The sequence below is a fragment of the Neocloeon triangulifer genome, unplaced genomic scaffold, assembly GCF_031216515.1.
Source record: "Neocloeon triangulifer isolate White Clay Creek 2 clone unplaced genomic scaffold, ASM3121651v1 ptg000001l, whole genome shotgun sequence".
NCBI lineage: Eukaryota > Metazoa > Arthropoda > Insecta > Ephemeroptera > Baetidae > Neocloeon > Neocloeon triangulifer.
This window is the reverse complement of record NW_026775544.1, coordinates 9,755,100-9,778,277: the sequence shown is the minus strand read 5'-3', so window position 1 is coordinate 9,778,277 and position 23,178 is coordinate 9,755,100. Positions and strand designations below refer to the sequence as shown.

Genomic DNA, 23,178 nt, shown 5'->3' with positions numbered 1-23,178 from the left:
GTGGCGGCGGCGCTGGGCAGGTGTGCTGCTGGCCGCCGCGTGTACTCTGCCTGCGTGCGTGTGATTTGGTGGATGGCCTAGGTTGCCCATTATGAATATATGAGACGCGCGGCCACGTAGTGGGGGCAGCGAACAAGAAGAAGAAGAAGCAGGTGAGTGAGCTGCACTCGCAGGAATATATTCATTCCTTCCTCAGTTTCTGCTCCTCACGACAGCAGCCTGCAGGCCTCAGCTCCTTTGGCTGGCTGCCTCTCCGCCTCCACGCCGCCTCCACCATGACGCCCCTTCTGTTGCTCACCCTTGCAGCCACCCTTGCCAAAGGTTTGCCTAATTTTACTCGATCTGATTTCCTTTAATTTTGACTAGGAATTTCAAATATAATTCAAATTTTCTAAACAAATTAAACTGCATTTTTGCAGACCGTTAAAACATTTTTTTACGTTTAAATAGACTAATTTTAAGATTGCTTCAAATTAGAATTTTAAAATTCCAAGTTGATTTTCTAACAAAGATTAAATTGTGACCAAAACTTGAAATTTCACTCTCACTTATTAACAACTAAAATGTTTTATATTAATTTACGATAATATTTCAAATTAATTGAATTAAAAATTTATTTCTTCGTTTCTGAAAGGAATTATGCAGTTTCACGGTGCTCATCCAAATGAGTGGCTAGAGTGTCAGTGCACTCCCATCCTCTCATTGATGAGTCTTTTTTCTTTGACAAGTCGAGTGTGAAATATTATTCAGCAGTGACCGCAGAACGCAGTTAAGTTCACTACACGCACACTACCATTTATATAACTTTCTTCGAACGCGCACGTGTGCGTGGATAGATTATATTATTTTAAATAATTATTATGTAATTTTAATTCACGGGCTGTGCACAGAGGCAACGAACCAACTTTTCATATAATTGCCTCACAAAATCGAGACCGAATTGGGTCTGGCAGCGCGTTCGACTTGACGAGTTATTTTTCCTCGAAATCAATCAAATCGCTCAAACTTGAACTGCATCTGAAAATCTGCATGGCATCGTTTGTGGACATGCCACAAACTGGTTTCTAACGCTCCAATTCGCGGCGTGCGATATTAAGCGACAAATGTTGCCACCAAGTAAGATGTGCTTGCGATGATTAATGACACATATAACGCGTCTCTCGCGATTGATGGCATGGAAACGCGACGAGTAAGAAGAAGAAGTGGATGCGAGCGTTCAAGTCGCCACAGATAAATTACGTTTACGGCTCTCTTGGTGTGAGAAAACTCTGCTCTGCATCTGCAAATGTTTTGAAAATTTTTAAACTCAACAGTTAATCCATAAATTGAATGAAGAGAATAAACAGGAAGTGAAAAGGTCCCTGAAAATATAAATACTGACAATGGAGAATCGTGTAAATAAATTGCAGTGGGAAAAGAAGCAGGGTGGACTTTGGTCCTTTAAAAGGGTTTCCATGTTTTTCGATCTCCGAATTTTTTCCCTACTTGGATGTGCGGTTGAATGATTTTCCAGTGGCGGAAGAAAAAATATTATGACCCTGCTTGCTGTGACGAATTGCACCGAGCAGTGAAGCGCAGTTGGCTAAATTTTGACAAAAGTTCCGTTCATTTGACAGATGCCGCAGATTTAAACTTTGAGTGACTTGCGGGTTATTTTGAAATTTATTTAATATATCGCTCTTCTCTCTTTGTGCTCGCCTGCATGCAGTGAGAATAACTAACAAAAGACACGAGACGAACGTAACTGCAAAAGGAAGTCGGGGAAGAAACTGGAAAAATATCCCACGGATAATTACTCTAAATGACTATTTATCAAGTCGTGCCAACTGCAGGAAAACAATCGACCGGCAAGCCATAATGATAGTGTTTATTGCATTCCGTGCGTGCGTTTTTGTTGACCATTGCCAAGGGAAGAGCAGCGAAAAGAGGGAAGGGTCATTCAACAGACATTGCACCATTGATTCTCTTGGATTTCATCCAATGAAACAAAATAAGTGCAGCAAAAGAAATGGCTATGGTTGAATTTTGTAAATTGCCATTTTATTATTTATTAAATTGAGGCTTAAAATTGGGTACAAATGTTGATACGCTCACATTGAAAATACGAACTTTGTATAAAAATCACAATTTTAAAATTTTACTTATTTCTTATATATTTACAATTAGTCAAAGAAGTTCAGAGTTTGAATGTATTTAGTCAAATCTTTAATTATTTTACTATTGATTGTTCAGTCAATTTTCTCTCAGTTTGTAAAAAGACATAATACAGGTAATAAAATTTTGAAATAAATAATTATTCCTAATATTATTTGTTCGTCCTACAATATTATTTAATCAGTGTGATAAAAAAATGGTGTTTTTTATAGAACAAATATCAAATTGTTTCTAAGAACTCGTATTACAATTTTAAATAACTATAATTGAAATTAAACTGTTCCCGCGTTGATTAAAGTTGTTCAATTATGCAGTTCCAGAACAATTGTTAAATTATTGTGTATTTTTATTAATTAATTTGTTATTTTGTAGCGGAAATTAAGATCATATCGTATCGCTTTAGATTTTATGTTTAAAAATAATATTGAATATCTCATGAATGTAATGAAAAAGTTGTAATAAACAAGGGTTTAAAATAGGTAATTAAAGATAAATTTCAAATGAATATTTGTCACGAAATTTTATTGTCTGAAGTTGAGAAACATATTGATGAATGTATAAAGATAAAAATAATATTGAAAATATAAGCATGCTACATAATTCAGAGAACGCATATTCATGTGCGACAAACAACAATGATAATATTCAAGAAATAATTTAACCACGTCACAATTATTTTATAGTTAAATGATTTAAATACAATTTATTTTACAATTTAATAAAATTGAAAATTAATTAATTTATAATCATATAATTGTGTAAATAAATTTAATCTATTCAAATTATTTTCTTAAACATGATTTATATACAAATTGCGAGTTTTATTTAAATGTTTGTTTTAAATTGTTTAGAGATTTACTAGCTAGTTAAAATTGCTCATAATTTTACTAAACCAATCGTAGTATACAAAATGTGAGAAGGCTAGCGAGCATTGAATAGCAACATGCAGATTCCGAGCAGGTACCTTAATAATTCAAATTAACAGAGATATGATAAAAATGTATTTTCATTTATGGCCACAAAGTTAAAAAACCTGGTTTTTAAAATAAAAGATACAAGCATCCAACATGCCTTTAATTACAGCTCATAATTTTTGGAATAAAATTTTGAGTCGTATTAAATCATTGATGATCTTGAGTCTTGAGTGGCAGAAGCACGCGAGCGGACCAATTCAAGGCAGACAACAAAAGAGGCCGTTCAAGTATAGCACAAAGTACAACAACCAGAATTGGGCCAATTTTACAGCCCGTGATTTTGCACACAATTTGCGCTTCTTACTCGAATGCACTCAGAATTGCCGCCCGCGACAAAGAGCAAATAATGCAAAAGTATCACAAGACGCGCACTAGTCGGAACGCAATGCTGGTCGGTCCATTTAATTGATTGACCTCGTAAAAAATTTATTTTGCGGAATAGTCAGTTAAAATACTTTTATTTTATATTTGTTTCTCTGTTAAAATAAAAGCTTCGCATTAAAAATATAAAAGCGCGATAAATAAAACTTGATGATATTTACCAAGGTCTTGCCAGATTGAAAAAAAGCCTCTGCGAGAGAGCGGAAATATTTATTTTTGAGAGAATTGAGAGACGTTTAAATGGTTTATGACAAAGTGTGTAAGAAAAGTTACTCTCCTTGACATGAGCTAATGCGTACGTTGAATATTGATGAGGTGTAAAAAACTGAAAACAAGAGACGACACTTTGCCACGTTCCCTCTGCCAAGTCTCACCACATTCCAAGTACCAAGTGTGCATTCACTAAAAAGGACAAATCTCAAAACAATTATGTATTGTTCAATTGTTTAGGAAAAATGATTCTCATTATTGATTACGTTGAACTGTTTACCCCAATTAACAAATCAAGGCTGAACAAATTGATAAGACCAATTGCAATTTTAGTGCAATTAAATTTTATTTTAAAATTAAGTTGCCTTATTTTTGGTTTTATTTTAATGCTTTTTAACATTATCTTTAATTATTTATAAATATTCTCCTTACATTTTTTTATTCATATTTTATATAGCTCCTATATTTATCTTGATGTTTAATTTTGCAAGTATGTACCGAATTTTTATATGACTAAGTAAAACCATCAACATTATGAATGGTATGTTGCTTTGAAGCGGTGGCCGGCCAGAAAACCGTTTTTATGGTCTCTAAGAAAAAACGCAAATAAATAAGTTTGGCCGACAAATTCGTGTGGCAACGACCTTGGATTTGCACTTGGGTTTTAGGCGCCACCGGTCGCAATTAATTCAATCTCACGTTGGAATTTCCTGCGTGCAGCGTTTATTTCGGCGCGCGATTTCCACCCAAGCAGAAGAAATTACCTGAAAATTGAATTGAATAGGAGCAGAGGGAAATTATATAATTTCGGTGCAGCGCGAGGTAGCGGGCCTGCGATTGCGGTTTCAAATTGTTTAATCCCGCTTTTCTCTCTCATGCCCGCTCAATTTGAATGTCTTTTTTTCTCGCGATTCACACAATTTCGCTTGAAAACGGAAACGCAAGAAGAGAACTTGCGTCACTCCTTTCTCACAAGCGCACACCATCATCTTTTTGCCAAGAATGTTTTATTGAGAGTGGCGATATTGAATTAGCATGCGGTGCAGCGACGGCCCATTGCCTCTAGCTCGGCACTATTTGCTCTCACTTTCACGTGTTTGCTTTTAATTTGCATTCATTCCATTGTTCGCAGCAGCCGACGAAAGATTAAAAATGAATCGGAGTTTGCGCTACCAATGGATATTAAATTTGCACTGGTTTTGATAAAAAAAAAAAATTGGAATCAAGAGAGAATAAGAAACATGAATACGAAACGCTGTTTTGCGGCCAAGCACCTGTTTAATTTTTTTCACAGTTGCCAGGAGATGAAAATGATCAAGTGTGAAATGTATGGAATTATAAAAGTTTAACCTTTAAAAGTGTTCATAAGTTTTAAACAACTGTATGAAATTACAATTTCTATAATTCTATTTCTGATATTCTTGATTACAGAAAAAAATAAAAATTTAAGACGCTACAAAGTTAATGATTTACTCCATTACACTAGAAAATATAATCTTACCATTTATTTTGAGATGCCAATCATTGTTGTTTATGGAAATTTCTGCCAGTTATCAATGTTGATTTTTAAGCAACAGTTATAGTGTATGCAGAAAAAATCCGCCTCATTTCAAATTTTGATTATATTTGTAGCAAAAAATGTATTTTCATCATTTTGATCAAAAGTTTACACTGCTTTAGGTTGAAGTTTTGATTTCACCTTGAATAATTCTATTGCAGTTGTTTATTTTTCAAATAACATAAGATTTTGCCAAGATTGCCAATTTTTTTAAATTATGTAAATAAAAATCTGAATTTTATTTTTGAAAAAGCGATTGAATTTTAACGTTTTGATAGAAATTCAATCGTAAGGTAGCTATAGTTTAACTAAATAAATGAAGGAAATCATGATCAATTTATATGAATTTTATATAAATACATTTATCTGAAAAGGAAACTTTTTGATTTAAATTGAATAAGTATAATATATTTTGATGAGTACCGACGGCATTGCTGAGTTTATGTTGAGTTTATTCAATTTATTCCGTTTATTCAATGAGCGTTGTTGGTAAATTATGGCAAATTGCTCACCTCTCGAGCGGCCTAGCCAAAGTGCAGTGTGTTAAAATGCGCCATAAATTTGGTAGAATTGATTTTATACATAGTCGCAGGCAATTTGTTATCCTCACCTGAAAAACACTTCTTTACTTTGAGTGCGTGAGGAGAAGAACTGCTTTGGGAAATCCTGTTCATTGTCATATCTTGCTGGTAACGGGGCAGCAAAAGCAGAAAATAATATTACGAGGAGTGTTGTTATTATTATTATTATTACGAGAGGCATAACACTTCGCGCGCGCACGCATTCACAAAGAAACGTCACTTTTTACGAATGTAAAAATCTATCAATATTTCATGGCGCGCAGAGGAGTCTTGTGAGAAAGCATTTCGATCCGCGTATTGGTGGAGCGGGGTCACGGTGCCCCTCCAAAGGTCGCGCGCACACACACCAGTGCCCTTTCCGGTTCGACATCCTAGTGTCGACATTAAATAAAACGTGTCGTTCAAGTTCATCTTTGAGAGAAAACGACCAGAATTTGCATTGCAATTTTCAAAATTGAAATAAATAATCATTAGAATTTTATTTATTTTTTATTTCATTTGTTATTTCTAAGGAAAAATTTGGCTAACACTAATGAATTAATCTCAACACAACGGCCAATGGAATTGTGGACAAAAAAAAAATAAATTAACCAATCATTGTCATTTTCAAAACTAAAATTTGAACATTTATTTAATTCATAAAATAATAAATTTTTATTAGAAGAAAATTTTCTATTTTTAAATATTATTGATGAGAATGAAATAATTCTGTATTGGAACGATTAAAAGTTATCTTTCTTTTCTTAAGAACCAAATCAAAATTCAAACTTAATACAAATTTTTATATTTGTAAAACAATCGCTAAATTTAAATGTAAAAAGCCGTTTATCTTAAGAGTTAAAGAAACATTAATTTTATTATTCGAAAACCACAAATAATGACGTAAAACTTGAACGTTAAAAGCTCTAGCTCAGCAATGAATGAAAAAAATCCTGCATCGCTGGAGTCCATTATCAATCTACCTGTCACTTCCTGCGCCGTTGCAAAAAGTGGAAGGAAAACCTTGGAAAATAATTTTGCACTGCAAGTCGAGGCAATGTAATTAATGAAAGTGAATAATTGAGAGCGAGTGCCGGAGCAACGACCATAAGTAGAGGCGGCGAGTTCAAGAAAGGCCGAGTGCATGATGTGTGCATCCATCCCCCGGCCCTAAGGGTCAATAAACTTATTCAATAATACAAAAAGCATCCTTCCTCGTGCCGCGGCTCGATAGTCCACCGTTCTTTTTCCTTCTTTCTTTGGATGGGAAAAGGCTCGAGGAGGATTAGATTTATTACGGCTCCTAATAAGTGGTGAGCAAAGGGAGCTCTGCTTAATATTTGTGTAATCGGCCAGAAATTGGTTTCGATTCTCAGAAAGATCATGATGTGCTGGAGGGGAGCAGTTTTGTAATCATAAAGAAAGAGCAGGGTGCGCAACAAACCTGATTCTCAATGTGCTGGGAAAATTTGTTTTGGCCTTTTTACTTTTTTTAAAGAATTTCTACATCTGTAAATAATATTTTACTTTAATTTTTTTTGTCATGATTTGCGAGTCACAATATAAATTTTATATAATAAATAGCATTTTTCAATTAAGCTCTGTATTAGCATTTTTTTTATTTGAATAAACAATATTGAATAATATATCACATTTAATTTGAAATTTTAGCAACACAAGGCTGAAAATGAAAAAAGAAATAAGTGAATTCCATGATTGGAGATGTCATTCTTTAATAAATTTAAAAAGTGAAAAAAAAATCATTTTTAATTGAAACAAATAACTTGTCTAAGGTAGTTAATTGAAATCAATCAAACAACTAAACCACCAAAATTAAGAAATAAAACGCAGTTTTTTCATTTTTTTTTTTCAAATGAAGACATCACAGAGCTTTCAAATCCATTTCAAAAGATGCGTTGTGTGGCGGCCCGCGAACTTTTTTTGCGCAAAGATTCTGGCGAAAAATCTCGAGACACACCTGTTCCTATGCGAGCAGAGCACGCTCCTCCAGATGTGCTCATCTGCTTTTTTCGCACTTTTACATTTCCCAGTAATGCACTCGCGCCGAATTCGGCTTCTTTTGTATAAGTCGTATAAGTTAAAGGGGAAAAAATTTGGTAACGCGTTCGCGAGAACAAGGCACTTTCCAAGACCTGAGAGCAACGTCACATGCCTGTTGATCTTTTCCCCTTTTAAAAGCCGCAAAATTTCAGACAACGTTAAAGCAACATTCAATTTGCGAAGCGATGAAGATTTTATTATTAAAGGAATTATTCAGATAGTTAATTAATTTTTTAACAGAAAAATTATCCTGTATGTAGAACTTGACAAGAAAAAAAATCAAAATTGTATGAATCTTAGCTTATCCTGTAAAAAATTCTCATAAAACTTGAATCAATTTTTTTAATCTTATTTACCTCTCATATTATTAATTGTTCAAGAATTTCATTTGACAAAAAGGCCAGATTTGAATTTGACTTTTGATAACATCGCACATTAAAAAAAGAGAATTGAAAACTATGGATTATTTATCGTCCTATTGCGCGATTTAAAAAGGTTTTTTATAGGATAAAATGGTTAAATTTTATGAAATGCTAATTTATTATATTAAATATAATAATTTTTAAATATTTTATTAAAAAAATAATTTTTGAAAATTCACATGAAATCATGTATTATACTGCCTCCTTTTTTGTATTAAAAATGCACTTGTTTAAGCCCTATTCCCATCGTACATCGGCGGCTTGAATAAAAGAGGACGTTATTTTGAAGCCGTCTCTGTACAACTTGTACGTATTAATTGATGCAAAAAAAGCAGCACGTCTCATCGGATCGGAGCGCTCGCTGTTAATTTGAATACCGCAGGTGAGGCTCCGAACGGTCTGGCGCGCCACATTATTTTCTCAGACTTGATTTATTTCGGCCGCTTTTAGCCAAACAACAGATTTGTCAGCAGCACAAGTTGTCGGTCGGTCTGCGGGGAAAGAAAACGAGCTCGTGAAGATCTAATAACCGACACACACCTGTGCGATCGCAAAAAATAAAAAAAGAAGAAGCTCTCGTCTGTGCAAAGAGCGAGAGAGAATTTCGCTGCAGACATACCAAATTATGCTCGCGGCCCTCATTCATAATCCCGCGGCGTGGGAAAATATCAATGAAAACGCGGAATGCCGTCGCCACGATCAAATAAAACGGCCCAGAAATTCTAGCCAATTAATCCGCACATGTCCGAGCCGAATTTTTATATATATTTTCAGATTCTGCGGATTCGTTGAACTTTAATTACGTATATAAAATCAAATATATACAAAAAAGCGCCGTCGTCTGCCGCACAATGAAATAATATATATGATGCGCAAGAGGCCCTCAGAGGTGAGAGCAAAGTCCAAAGAGATCATTCGACACATTTCATCTGAATAATTAATTTACTTCAATTCACTTGTTCACATCCACACTATTTTTCATCCGATCATTATTTTGTTTCTGTCTGAAGAAGCAAGATTTAAATTAGTTTTTTCAATTGATTCTTTTATAATTATTGTTCTCTATTTTTTACAGACATTTGCGTCAAATACTTGGTAAAAGAAAATAGACAAATCTTTTCCCTTTTTGCAGAATAAGAGTGCTTTTGCAAACAGATTTGCCCACATAAAAGCTTAATCAACATGATTTTTCTCGCGCAATATTTTTTTAAGAAGTTTCATAAAACCGTGAATTTATTATTTTTCATATCATGTTGTGTAAAAAAAATTGATTTTCAGCAGTGGAAAAAGAAGCAGCCGATTAATTGGTGGAATTTGCTGGGCTTGTTAAATTTGAATAATTTAAGTATCTTTTGAACTATAAAAAAATTGGCACAAAGGAAAATCCATCTTACAGTTTCTCCCTGTGATTCAGCAAATTGAGAACTTTGATTTTAAATGCACATAATTTTATGAATGATTTTTTCCTAATGAATGTTGAGGTATTGCGTTTAGAAACATATTTAATCCTTTAAATTATGTAGCTGGGCTTTATGAACTTCCATATTTAGTAACTACTCACTTTTACTTTCTTTTAGAAACAGCAAGAAATACAAAAAGTGTACAGAAAAAGCTGAAATTCGTAATTTAAACTTCCAATTGCGTTCGACTTTGTAATATTCTGGTAATATGATGTATTTAGACTATCCAGTACATAGTTTTTTAACATACGATTTTGAACAAAATGTAAAACACCAAAGAGGGATGTTGTATTTATTTATTTTTTGGCTTCGCTGCTGCGCATGCAAGGCCTGGAAAATGCTCGCTGAACCAACAAATATGGAAATCAAAGCACGCCGGATTTTTCACATCCGCCCCGCTTTTTTTCTTTGAAGCCTTTTTCGTTTTTCATTTGCTGCTGGAGGTACTTTTGTCCTTCACAGGCGGCGGATTTGCAGCAGTAAGCCTCGCTGACTTTTAATAACTGCTCGCAGCGGAAATGGCAATATGGCCGATCAGAATTTTTTCGACGAATTGAGCTGTCAAACTTTTCGCCTTGAAGCATTCAAATTTTTGTTCTAATGATTCAGAATGAAAAAATTACAATAAACCGGAACATTGAGAGAAATATAGAGAACTTCTAATTACACGAAATGCACATTTTTCTCAACTCTTGACTTCTTTAGGTTTCAAATAAAACATTTAAAGAATCGATTTTTAAAGAATAAAAAAGTGAAATAATTACATGAAAATCTCAGGAACACATTTCAATTTTTAAATTTTAATTCATCTCTGACTTTTCCAGTTTCTGGTCAGACGTGCCACTACGAAGGGAAAACGTTCCCCGCCGGTTCGGATGTGCCTACAGGAGAAAAGTGCCTATCCTGTCAGTGTGGACCGCAAGGCGGAGCCCCCATCTGTCGCCTCCAGGTTTGCCCAGAACTTCCCGTGCCACCACCAAAAGGCTGCGTCTTGGTGCACAAACGAGAGGAATGTTGCCAAAAACTTATTTGCGGTGAGCCATTTTGAAATATTACTTTTTTCATTCAAAAATCCCCTGACAATGAGTAAAAATAAATAAATTTTCGTTTTTACTGACGATTTCCGCATGTGGTGAAGAATTAATTAATTAATTGAGTTTAAATTTTATATTGTGATGGAAGAATCCAAAGTTATATAATTTTATCATAAAATAAAAGAAAAAACAAAAGTGATGTTCCAGAGAATTCATGTTTTGATTTCTTAGAGCAATACAATAAGACGTTTTGAAAAAAATCTTCTCAGTCAACTTGGCATCACTGAGGTGGAATGGAATTTGTGTTCGATCAGCTTCTCACGTGTAATGTTTTCCGCCAATATTTGCCACTTGGATGACCCCACTTGACGATGGATTCGCTCAGGCTGAAAATTCAATAAGCCTCGCATGGCAATCGATTGTTCCCAAGACCTCGTAAATCTGATCAAAACATTTCCAAGTTCAACCAAATCAATTCCAACGTAAAATAAAATACGCAAGAATATTTTAAAGTAACGTGGCATTATTATAGTGTGTTTCAAATAATTAATGTGATTTTTAATGGAAATTATTTTTATGGATGGAACTTTAATTTAAGAACTGGAATCAAGTTTGTGAATTAACCAATTTTCTCAGTGCACTCACGTGTGTGGCATTTTGTTGCATCTAATGAGCAAGTGCTGACGAAGAAGTAATTGGCATATTAACTAGGCCGCAGACGGTGCGACCTGCCCGTCTGCCACTGCCAGAGAAAGAGAGAGAGAGAGAGCCAGGCTGTCTGGCAGATCATCTTTACACAGCCGGTGGCTGACATAACGATGATGGTCAGCGCACTGCACAATCTATTTTTTCCTCTTTTTTTTTTGCCACCGCCGCAGTCCAGATATATCACAAGCAGAGAGCACCATATTTTTCATCATCAGCCTCTCTCTCTCCCACTCTGTCATAAAAAAATGGTCTTTCGCTCTCTGATTTATATTTTTGCAGCACCAACCCCCAACAAATTGTAACAAATGATGAACTCGCCCTGTGTTTTTTTTATTGACTGACGAGAAAAAAAAAACACTGCCCGATCTCTGCATCAAAAAGTTGGGCTTTTCATTTTTATCGAACCGCGCGACCAGTTTTGAAAAACAGAAACGCGCGTTTCAGGCGAAGCGGCAATTACAAGTGAAAGATGCAATGAAATCACGGAGAATTAAGAAAACGAGATTGCTCACAATTTGTTCTCGGAAGAGCACGCGAAGAGGTTGCTGCAAGATCCATTATCGTCACTATAGCCTGTCAAACCAGACAGGAATGAGTGATTTATGAGACTGCAAGTCTTGCTTGCGTTTGCCTTACTTTGTATTAAGCTGAAGGCACTTGATGTACACACCATTTTAATCTCAAAACTCTCAAACTTCACTTTTTTGGCCACAGGTTCAAATTTGGAAAAAAGCGTTCTATATCTTTAAAACTTCCAAAAAAAGAAAAAAATCAGCCTTATTTTAAAAATATGAAAATTGCGCACTGCAGAATTTTTTATGATTTTCTATAAACTTAGTTTTCAAATTATATAAAATTTATTTCATTTCATTTAATCTAATTTTTTGGAGGATATGGACAAAACTTGACTTGCTTTATCACTTGAAGCACTTGACTGTTAAATAGAACTAATTATTTCTCTCATTTTTTTTTGCTTCATTTTGTTCTCAACTTTAATGTATAATTCTTAGTTCTTTAAATTTTTATTTGAAAAAACATTGAATTTTTTGCTATTATCACTGATTTTCTTACAGTTCTCAAGTTATTTTTACATTATTGTAGACAGAAACCTTTATAACTTTTATTTTTCGTAATTTAATTTTAGAAATCATGTATATAAAACAAAATAACAAAAATAATTCTATCACATTTTCACGTCGTGCTTGAGAGGTTTTTTATTTCATTTCTCATTTTATATATATTTATATGTTTCCATTGTGCAGAAGAGCACGTTGGTGAGACGGCGCTGCAGATCGAGAGGCGCGACGGATCCGAGGATTTGGAAGCTGCGAATCTGACAGCCGAGGACGGAGGTGAGCTTCTGGCAATAAATTTTCCGCACAAGATTGATGTAAAAAAACGCGTGTATTGCAGTGGGCTGCGTGGTGAATGGGACTCGCTACGCCGAGGGCTCAGCCATGAGTTCCTCAACTTTGTGTGAATACTGCTACTGTGTGCGTGGGAAACAACAGTGTGTCAAGCCGCGGTGCGAAATGCCTCTCGAAGGATGCACTCCCAAGTACAGAGCGCTCACCTGCTGCCCCGTCAGCTACGACTGCTGTGAGACAAATTGCCTCTCTATATATCTAGATCCTATAAGATACCACCAAACCGCAGAAATTTATCTTCCAGTAGATCACAAACTTCCATTTCCCACCTGCTACCCGCGGAATTAAACTTTAAAGGCACACTCTGCTAATAATTTTTGCTCTTGATCGTGAAAGAGTAGACAAAATTTCATAACTTACTTTATTCTGATGAACCCCAGGTTAAAAGATTTTACGTCGGTCAGGAAATTTAATTAACTTTCGGAATAAAAAATTTAACACTTTGGTGTATTAAATCCGTTAGTGTCAATGACCAGAAGTATTAATTTGCGAATTTAGTGATTTAGCATTCAGGACTGATTTCCCCAGGGATTAAGTAAATTAGGCGGGAAAATGAGAGGGCTTTCCTTTCAGCAAATAAAAACTAATCTCCTTTTAGCTCCAAATCAAAAAGCTGTCACGTCGACGACCCCAGTTCCTCTGAGACCGAACGGCTGCATGGTGGAGGGAAGCCATCACAAGGACGGAATGCAAGTGCGCGTTTTGGCGAAAAACTGCGAGCACTGCTATTGTCTGCGAGGAGTTGTGCGCTGCGTCAAACTCGAGTGTGCGCCACCCTTGCTGGGCTGCGAGCCGGTTTTCGCCAAGGGAAAGTGCTGTCCGGTGCAATACAACTGCAGTAAAATCTGAGATTTTTTTTCCACAAATTGTTTGAATTTTAACATTTGATTTCAAAACAGGCAAAATCATGACGGAGCCACTTTACCAAGAGCGGAGTTCAGGAAACTCTTCAATATTCCTCCAAGTAAGATCGATTTTGTACGGCAAAAGTTTTTAATGCAAATTAAACTTTCCAGCTGTCTGACGGCGTGCGAAGTCTGAACTCGCTGAATGCCATCGATTTGAGGAAACACCGTGAAATGACGAAAAACGAGTCGGCCGATTCAACAACCATGAGGAGCACGCCATTCGTAGAAATTTTGAGACGCATTGAAAGCGAAAGTGCGGAAATTCTGAAGAACGAGGAGATTTTGGAGAGCAGAAGAATAGAGGACGTGGTGACGACGGAGAGTCCTGCCGGAGACCAGGCCGAGTCAAGGATGGACGAGACCACCGAGATTTACGAGACGACGACGAGCGAAGCCCCTGAAATCACGACCACCCTGATGGAACCCGCCGAACCCTTCAAACTCGAGATTCTCGTCAGACAGCCCGACCCGCCGTCAACCACGGCGGCTCCGACCACTTCCACCCCTCCACCCTTGAAAACCACTACTGCGCAGACCGTGGTGTTGTCCACGGCGTCTCCGTTCATCAGTGACAGGGTGGACGTGTTGGACGAGCTGGACGAGACGACCATGGAACTGCTCGAGATGATGCACAAGGAGGCGGCGGCCGCGACCTCCACCACCACCAGGACCACTTACCCGCCGCTCATCGAAGTTCTCCTCAGCGCGAAGAACAACGAAGACACCACCTTGGAAAACGAATACGGAGAGGCCCTTCCGCCCTCTTTGCCCAATATTACGTAATTACAACATTTTAATTAAATATTTAAGTCAAATTTAAAAGGAAAAGATCAATTTTCTTACAAATTTTAAGTGCCATAAAAAAGTTAATTTCAAAAATATTTTTTATAAAATTGGTATTATTTTACACAAAAAATATGAATTAATAATAAAATTTGTTTTATTTTTCAATGTAGAAATTTTTTAGAAATCTTTAAAAAGATTTTAAGAATAGGATTCTTTTTAAAACAATCAGTTTACCTTTTTAATTTAAGCGACTTACCGACATGAACCATAGGAAATCGAAATAATTTTTTTTTTTTAAATTACAGTTCATTATTGAAGAAAAATTGTGCACCTTTTTATCTTTGTTATTATTGAATATTTTTTGAAGAAATTGTGTTAAAAATGATTTGCATGTTAACAGGATGATTCCCTTTTTGCCCGAGGACGCGGTAATTGAGAAGAAAATGAGCTCAGTGGATTTCAACGCAAACGAGTCGAGCACGCAATTTGGCGGATCAGGAGTGCCCGTCGTGGGAGCAATTCCTCCGAAGCGGTTCTCTCCTCCTTCGTCGCTAGTTGGTAAGCCATAAGCTCCCCTCGAGAGCGCATAAAATAAAATAATCAAGCCCGCGGAGATTAATTAACCCGATTTATTCAGGCGGATTTTTACCGCGCCAACCTCTGCCGACTGACGAGAGCAGCAGTCAAACCCCGAACGAAATTTTGACCTCGATTCCCCAACTGATTTCCATCACGACCTCAGTCCCTGAGTTCGAAATGGACTCGCACACGGCCGAGTCGATCGCCTCCACCACCAAAGACGTGCCTCTCGCGTCCCACATCAGGGTGGCCCTGAACACAGGGCCGAAACCTTGCACCACCCCCGACGGCCGTCAGGTCAAACACGGCGACCTGCTCGCGTCTCCAGGACCCTGCGAGGTGTGCAAGTGCGACCACGGCACTGTGCTTTGCCACGAGGAGGTTGAATGCATGAAATTGATCAGAGGTGAGAATTAATATGGTATTAACATTAAAAGAGAAAGCTTTAGGGGGTTTAACGTAATAAATAATGGTCAAAATTAGATTTAAATAAGTCATCTTCACTTTATAAAAGCGTCTAAAGAATTAAAAAACTAATAATCTTTCAAAATAAATTTTTTTACTTATATAAAATTATCTTACATTATTATTATTATTGTTTATTCTACTCAAGTCATACATGAAAAAAATGAGTTGGAAAAATGAGAGGGTATCACAACTAGCTTAGGTCTGCTAAAACGCCCGACATCAAAAGAGATCGGCTACCGCGTGAACCCACACTATAAAAAAGAACTAAATGAGCTAATTTTTATTTTATTATAATTTCACTTTATTAAAAGTTTATTTTTATTATTTACTTTTTAAACATTTCTTTTTTAAGTCCGATTGTATCAGTTTAAAAATTGAAATCTTTTATGTGTCTTTTGACTACAACAAACGAAAAACAAGCTATTTATTTTCATGTGACAAACTTTTTCTTAAAGATAACATTAAGCTATGATTGACTTCCATTCGTGTCTGCTGAAATTCACTTTACTTTACTAGAATATTCTTCCAACACTAATTGATACCAAATTTATTTCTATTCAGTAATCAATCTGTTATAAAATTTGTTTAATTAGGATTAACAATGGGGAAATGGTTTAGATCTGGTGAAATCTTACCTTTTATAACAATTTTGAGGGTTGACTGCTCATCGTCAGGGCAGAGACGTTTTGAAATGAACCCGCCCATTCAAAATTAACAGTTGGAGAAAAGCAAGTCAAGCGCAATTCGCTGATAGCATATCTCCCTTCAACATTTCTATTTGAAATTCTGCGGGGCCTGCTTGGTTTGGAGAGGATTGAATTATCTACCCGGGCGAAATATCTGGGCTAAAAGCGAAGGCCGCAATCTCCTATTAAATAAGTTGTCGGAGCCAACAACTTCTTTTTAAAAGTGCTCTCTTCCGCGCCACCCGTTTATTTGTACATAAAAACCACTCTGCGATGCGTTGGTTGGAACAGATGTAGGCAACTCGCACTGCTCGCCGGTTCAAAGGGTGGCCTATCTTTCCACTTTTAGGCTCGGTCTTTAATCCAGAGCTGGCTGCTGCGCTATCGGGTCAAAAGCGCAAGATTAAAGGCATATTTAATGCCGCTCCGCCGGCTTTGATGTGGAACTTGGGATAAAAATCTGTAAGCCCGGCAGCGCGAGTTGAACCAATTAAAATGCCTGCGGATTTCGTTTTGCATTGAAACAAATTTTAATAAGAACGCGCGCTGCTGTGGCTTGTGCATTTCAGAGCGCGGTATCAAAAGGCCCCGACCAAATATTTGTTCAATATGAATGGCTGACTGCTTTAAATTTTCCATCAAAAGCATACACTATGTGCCTAATTAGGGTTGTTGAACTGAGATGCGCTTTCGCAAATCGTCACTTTTCTCATTTTATAATTTTTATTAAGACTGGATTGTTGTTTTTTTGCCTTATTTACTTAATTTATTTTTTATGTTGGATCCAATCCACCTAATACCAATTCATGCTGGTAATTTTAAAAATAAATTGCAAATCTTGACATTATCTTTAAATATATTACAATGGATATAAAAACGTAATGTACTCAGGCATCTCAGGCATTTTTTAAACCACAACATTAAATCTTTCTTTTTATGTGATTTAAGTTAAGCATTAAAAATTAAATAACATCGACTGATAACAAAAAAAATAGTAAGCTAAAACTATACGTAAATCAAAATGCGTACTAAAAATAAATAAACTTAATTAAAAAAATTAATCACTGTATTAAAAAATAAATACTAAAAAAATATTAAACATTTATATTATTGTTTGTGCATCTATACAGGTTTTACTTTTTGTTTCATCATTTTTTAATTAATTAATGTGATCCCTGTAAAAAACACTACTGGAGACTTATTGTTAGCTCAAACAAAAGAAAATCCAATTTGCCGAAACTGGCGTTTTAAAGACATATCTCACATCAACATCTTACTCACTTGAACTAATTAGCTTGCTTCACACAATATTTGCATTTTGCTTTTTCGCAGGTAACGACATCGGCGACATGCAGAAAAGGGCGGACGTGAACGCGAGTCTGCCGGCGGCGGACACCAAGGTGGCCAAGGACGAATTTTCGCTGGACAGCGTTTTCAAATTCCTGTTCGACCCGGCGCCGGAAGGGGCGGCGGGGGCTGCGGGGGCGGGCACGGCGACCGTGCCGCCGACCATGACGCCGCCACCGGCCCACCGGTTGCCGCGGCCGCGGCCCGTGCGGCCCAAGGAGCCCAACTCGATCGCGGGCATGCTCAAACTGGCCGGCTGCAACATTTACGGAAGAATGTACCGAGTGGGCAGAATCATTTCGGAGCTGTCGGATCAATGCCGCGAGTGCAAGTGCACCGAACTGGGCGTCGAGTGCCAACCCCTTTACTGCTGAACACCCCCATCAATCAATCAAACTGTGTCATGCCAATTTTCATACATGCTTCCCCACACTTTGTATATTAGAGATGTTCAACAGACGAGAGATGCGCAGTCAGCGATTGGCGCTGGAGACGATTTTTCTCCCATTTCAATTCCATCAGTTTAAACTGTTGACCTTGGCTATTTTAATAATTAAAAAGTAAATATTGTCTTGTTTGATTAACGTTTGGACAAAATCAATATCAGTGTGAAAATATTTCATTTAAACAGTCTCTTTTCTAATTAAAATCAATCAAAATGTCCCCTGAATCATTATGCTTGGCAAAAATTTTAATTTTTATGAAAATAGACAAAATAATTGCTGGCTTTAAATGTTCAGAAATTATTCTGCTCTCAAGAAGTGCTTCCTTTCAGTAATTTATTAAATTATTTTTGCTTTTTTCCCTTTATTTTTGTCTTTATTTATTTTTTTGTATTAGGGATAAGACAATTTTTGAAAGTAAACAAATCCACATTTCTGGCTTGAAATTCTCTGTTCGATCACTAAAGAAATGTCATTAATTTTGATGTCTGGTTCTAAAAATATTCAAACTTTACATAAACACAACTGTTTCAAAAGTTACAGCAGTTCAAACAGATATAGCATTCTTTAACATTGGAGAAAAATCGCATCTGGCGCAAACCTCTGATGACGCTTCTCATTGTCAATTCAATAATACAATCTTCCAGCTTCATTTTTCTCAGCTCAAGAAAAATCGAATTTCTCCTGCGAGGCAAATTTTGTGTGTGAAAAAAAAACTCATTCATTTTTAGCTATAGCTTTTACATTCATATGATCGTTCTTCAAAATGATCTCACTCAAAATCATAAGAAAAAATTCCAATATATCTCAACAGTAAGTCCCTATTTTCTCTTTCTCACAATCAGTTATGATTTTGTACTTGACAGACCTGAGGCTTTTTTTTGTACATCTTCACTCAAAATGGTGCATTTGCATTGAATTTAATGTAAGTACCTGATAAGGATAAATTTAAGTCACTTTCATCATGATCCAACCGAACTAAAAGAAAAAAAAATAATGTAGAACAGCAAGAAGTATTGTGTAATGGGTGGCATTCCAGTATTAGTTCATAAGTTTCAAAGAGGCTCCAACAAAATCTCTTGAGTTGATTTTGTTTCACTTTTAATTGTATACTTAGCGAAGCGATAAAATTCGGCTGACAACTTGAAAACTTTTTGCTGACGTGCACTCTGAAAATTTGTGAACATAAATCACAGTTTTTTTTTTATCTCTTGGCCTGTCAGCCAAATTTTCAGGCGCGTGTACTACATTAGAGAGTAAGGAAGCGTGTTTTTCATTCTCGGTAGCCATATATTTTCATTCTAAAAAAAAAAATGTGGATTACTTTTATTGCACGCACGCTTTGCATGCGGAATCCAATTTTTTCGACGGAATAATGTGCAGCGCAATATAATAAAGAACGCCGTGGAAAATTGCTTTTAACGAGTAGCGGAATAAAAAAAATAAAAAAGCTCATTTTTCTCTTTTTAATAGCGCCGCGTATCACTTTTCTCCCATCTTCTCCTGCTTTTTATGCCAGCCTGGAAAATATGTGCTTATTTTTCGCGCCGGCAGAAAATATACATGTTACATTCACCGCGCGCTCGGAATCGAGAGCACATTCGCCGGCGAGAGATGTTATGGCCCATTTCGAGGAAAGTGAGAATAACGATCTCTTAAGATAACACAAATGCTGCGCTACATTTGGTTCCAATGGAAATAATTTTTTACGCCCGCCAGAGAAGAACGCACTTTGCACACTGTGGATCGAGCGTCAACGGATGTGATGAGGTGCCCTTATTTTTTCCCTCCACTCTAATCCAACGCAATAATTAAACTCAATAATAATAATAAACAATTTCAATTGTTTACAGACAATGTATCAGACGAACAAAATAACTTAAAAATCTTAGCCCTTCATTTTCTTTATCGGCAGTCTTTTACAAGGAAATTTTAAAAGCATGGCAAATTATTATGTTTTAAAATTTCATTAAATAATACATGAATGGTTCATAATACCCAAATAAGCTATCATGATTTATCATTAAGTTTCATTCATTTCTTGGTAATGGTGTGCCGCAATTATTATTGATTAAATAATCTTTTTGACCTTATAATCAAAAATGAAGTCGGTTTGAAAACTAAAAGCCTATTTAAAAATAAAATTTAAAATAATAAAAAACATTAAAAAAAAAATGATTATAAATTTTATAAAATTGTTAAACGATTAAATGTTGTGATTTTAAATTTAAATAATTTTATAAATTAATATATAACTTATTCATACATATTAAAAAAAACAATGCAAATTTTTTCAATTAGGCAGTTAAAATACAGGTCAAAGTTATCAATGGAACTTAAAAACAATATGTTATTATTTACTAAATTTCCAAAATTAATCGGGGTTTTTTTAAGAGTGGCGTTATTAATGAAATGAGATAACTAGAAAAACGTTTTGTTGAACTATTTTAATACACATCAAAATATGATTCCAAGCATGGGAAAATTTAGCTTTTAAACAGGTTAGGTTGTCAATTATTTCTGTTTGCTTGCCTTGTAACCTCTAAAATCATTTCTATGTCTCTCAAATATGACATAATTCCATCCTGTGCTTAAAACAGGGCAGCTCGCAAATCTCGGCAGCAGGAGGCAAATAATTCCTAATTATGAAAATTAGAGTCAGCTGCTATTCTCCTAATTTTAGGTACGCACATATGCAAATTTAAAGTTTTTGTGCCGCCCAAAGGGAGGTTATGAGGGTGTGGGGAATACACACCGAGCAGCTCATCCAAAAGTTGCCAACAACGGCATGTGTATAAAATTTTATACACAGGGTTGGGGCGAAAGTTTTGAGATGTGAACCTCAAAAGTTTGCCGACGTTTTTCAGCAGAATCGTGCATGCGTGGAACAGAGAGAAAGAGAGATCGGATTTTCTAATAAAGCTGCCGGATCGGCCTTTGAGACAAAAGCCTCAAGTTTTTTAATACAACTTTGACTTTTGAGCCTCTGGCTAGGCTTTGTGCGCTCGGGTGTCTGCTTGGGCCTTCGGGTCGTGCCGCTCCGGAGGCGGTATTGAATAAATGTCATCTTTCTTTACTCAGCTCTCTCTCTCGCCAGCTATTGCATTAAAGAGGGAAACTGCCCATGTATATTTAAAAGCCAGGCTCCTCTTTCTATCTCGCTCGCAAGTCCCCGAGTGGGTGCAAATAAAACTGGCCCTTCCAAGCACCGCTCGGGGGAGAAAGGGGGCGCATGCCTGCACAGTAATGGATTACTGACGACAACGGCGGCGGCGGCGGATACACTTTGGCACAAATGGGAGCACGAAATGATAATCTTAATGACGCAAGAGCAGAGATAAGGAGCAGCGCCCACAGAAAAACAACACTCCGCAGCAGAGAGAGAGGCAGAAAGGCTCTGCTCATTTTGCGAATTGATTGTTTCGCCTGTCAACGCTGCCCCCACGCAAAATCTGCCAAAGGAACAACAACGAATCTTTCTTTTTTTCTTTCTCTGCTCTTTTCTTTGGAATGTATTTTCCTTGTAAAGAGAAAAATTAAAGTAAAAGTTTAGTATAAATTTGATAAATGAACAATCTTTATTAAGCTTTGCAATTTTTTACTGTATCAAAATTAGTATTCAACCGAAAAAAAAACAGTAGAAGAAAATAGAGTGGGGTTCTGTCACAAATCTTGTTTTAATAATCAATCTTTTAACACAGTGAAAATAAATGGTAAAAATATAGTGAATTGTGTGAATGTCTTTATTTTGGAAATTTAGTTTTTTTTTTAAATAGTATAAGTTCTGTTGTCAGGCGAGTATTGATTTTTATTGAAAAAAAAAAACAAACATTTTTAACCCTGATTTTATTCCAGTGATTTACAAAGAATCGTTCTTAAATTAGAATAATCTTTGCTCTCAAAATACATTTATTTCATTTAAATTTTACGTCAAATTTCTAAAAAGCCACAGAAATTTGCTATAAGTTTTCAAGATATTTCAAGATTATTTTCCCCAAACCAAATTAAAAAAAAGATCTCAAGATTTTCAGACCATGGCTAAAAATTCAAATAATTATTTTTTCGCTTCTCAATTAACAGAGAATTTTAAAATATAATTATTTAAAATAAATCAAATTATTCTTAAAGAGAGTATATCAAACCAGCATACAAAGCCATATTTTATATGAAAGAACATTCATCAATACTAATAAAATATCAAAAACCTTTACTTATCCATTAATTTTTAAATTTTAAAATTTAATTAGACGTAATAATGTGCATGATGTAAATGGGATAATATAAAATTACACTAACTAAATAAAGGAAATAAGATAAATATTAATAAAAATTAAATAATTCATATATTTCTATAAAAATAAAAAGATAAAATAAATTTACTATTATTTTTATAACATTAAATGCTTACACAATTGTAAATTACAATATTTGTCTTAAAATAGTGCCACACGATTAGAATTGAAAAATGGATTTTTCTTAAAGTAATATTATGTAAGTGGCATTGCTCTGCAAACATTAGATACTTTTAACGTATTCAATCTAAAATTTTGAATTTCTATAAAAAATCTGTTCAGAATTTTACTTTTTTCAAACTTTGTCTTTTGCATTTTGGAACTTCTCATCTATAAGCTAAACTCAAATAAAACTTGTTTTTGCAAAATAAAAAACGCAACGCAGAAGGTTGCATTTTCTTTCTCCTTGTTCTAGGTGGGCCGCCGATTCAAAAGATCAATGACGGACGGGGAGAATCGACCGGGAAGCACCGAATTTCGCCATTGTTTGCGAAAGCAGCGTGGTCTGCGCTCGCTCCCGATCCCGAATCGCGAAATGGGGCACGCGCGCTCTCTCGCTCGCTCGCCCACGACTCTTGTGATTTATTTCATTGAGCTGCGCTGGGCCGATCAATGTGCAGAAGGATCTTTATTGAACCCGCAAGCGCCAACGAAAGGTGAGGGTGACGTGGGTGGGTGGGTGGGCGGCGGAGGCGGCCGCCGACGGAGGCGGGGGTGCGG

The 23,178-nt window shown here is 36.0% G+C and overlaps 1 protein-coding gene across 1 annotated transcript; it reads left to right on the top strand.

Annotated features, from left to right (window-relative positions):
* Window positions 1–184: 184 nt before the first annotated feature.
* On the top strand, window positions 185–19,645 carry LOC132201208 (uncharacterized). The gene is made up of 10 exons (XM_059627231.1): window positions 185–321; window positions 10,605–10,814; window positions 12,785–12,874; window positions 12,936–13,121; window positions 13,548–13,787; window positions 13,849–13,913; window positions 13,966–14,636; window positions 15,044–15,201; window positions 15,281–15,628; window positions 17,709–19,645. Exons 1-10 carry the CDS (start codon window positions 276–278, stop codon window positions 18,095–18,097), a joined length of 2,403 nt encoding a protein of 800 aa, XP_059483214.1. The 5' UTR covers window positions 185–275; the 3' UTR covers window positions 18,098–19,645.
* Window positions 19,646–23,178: the final 3,533 nt, after the last annotated feature.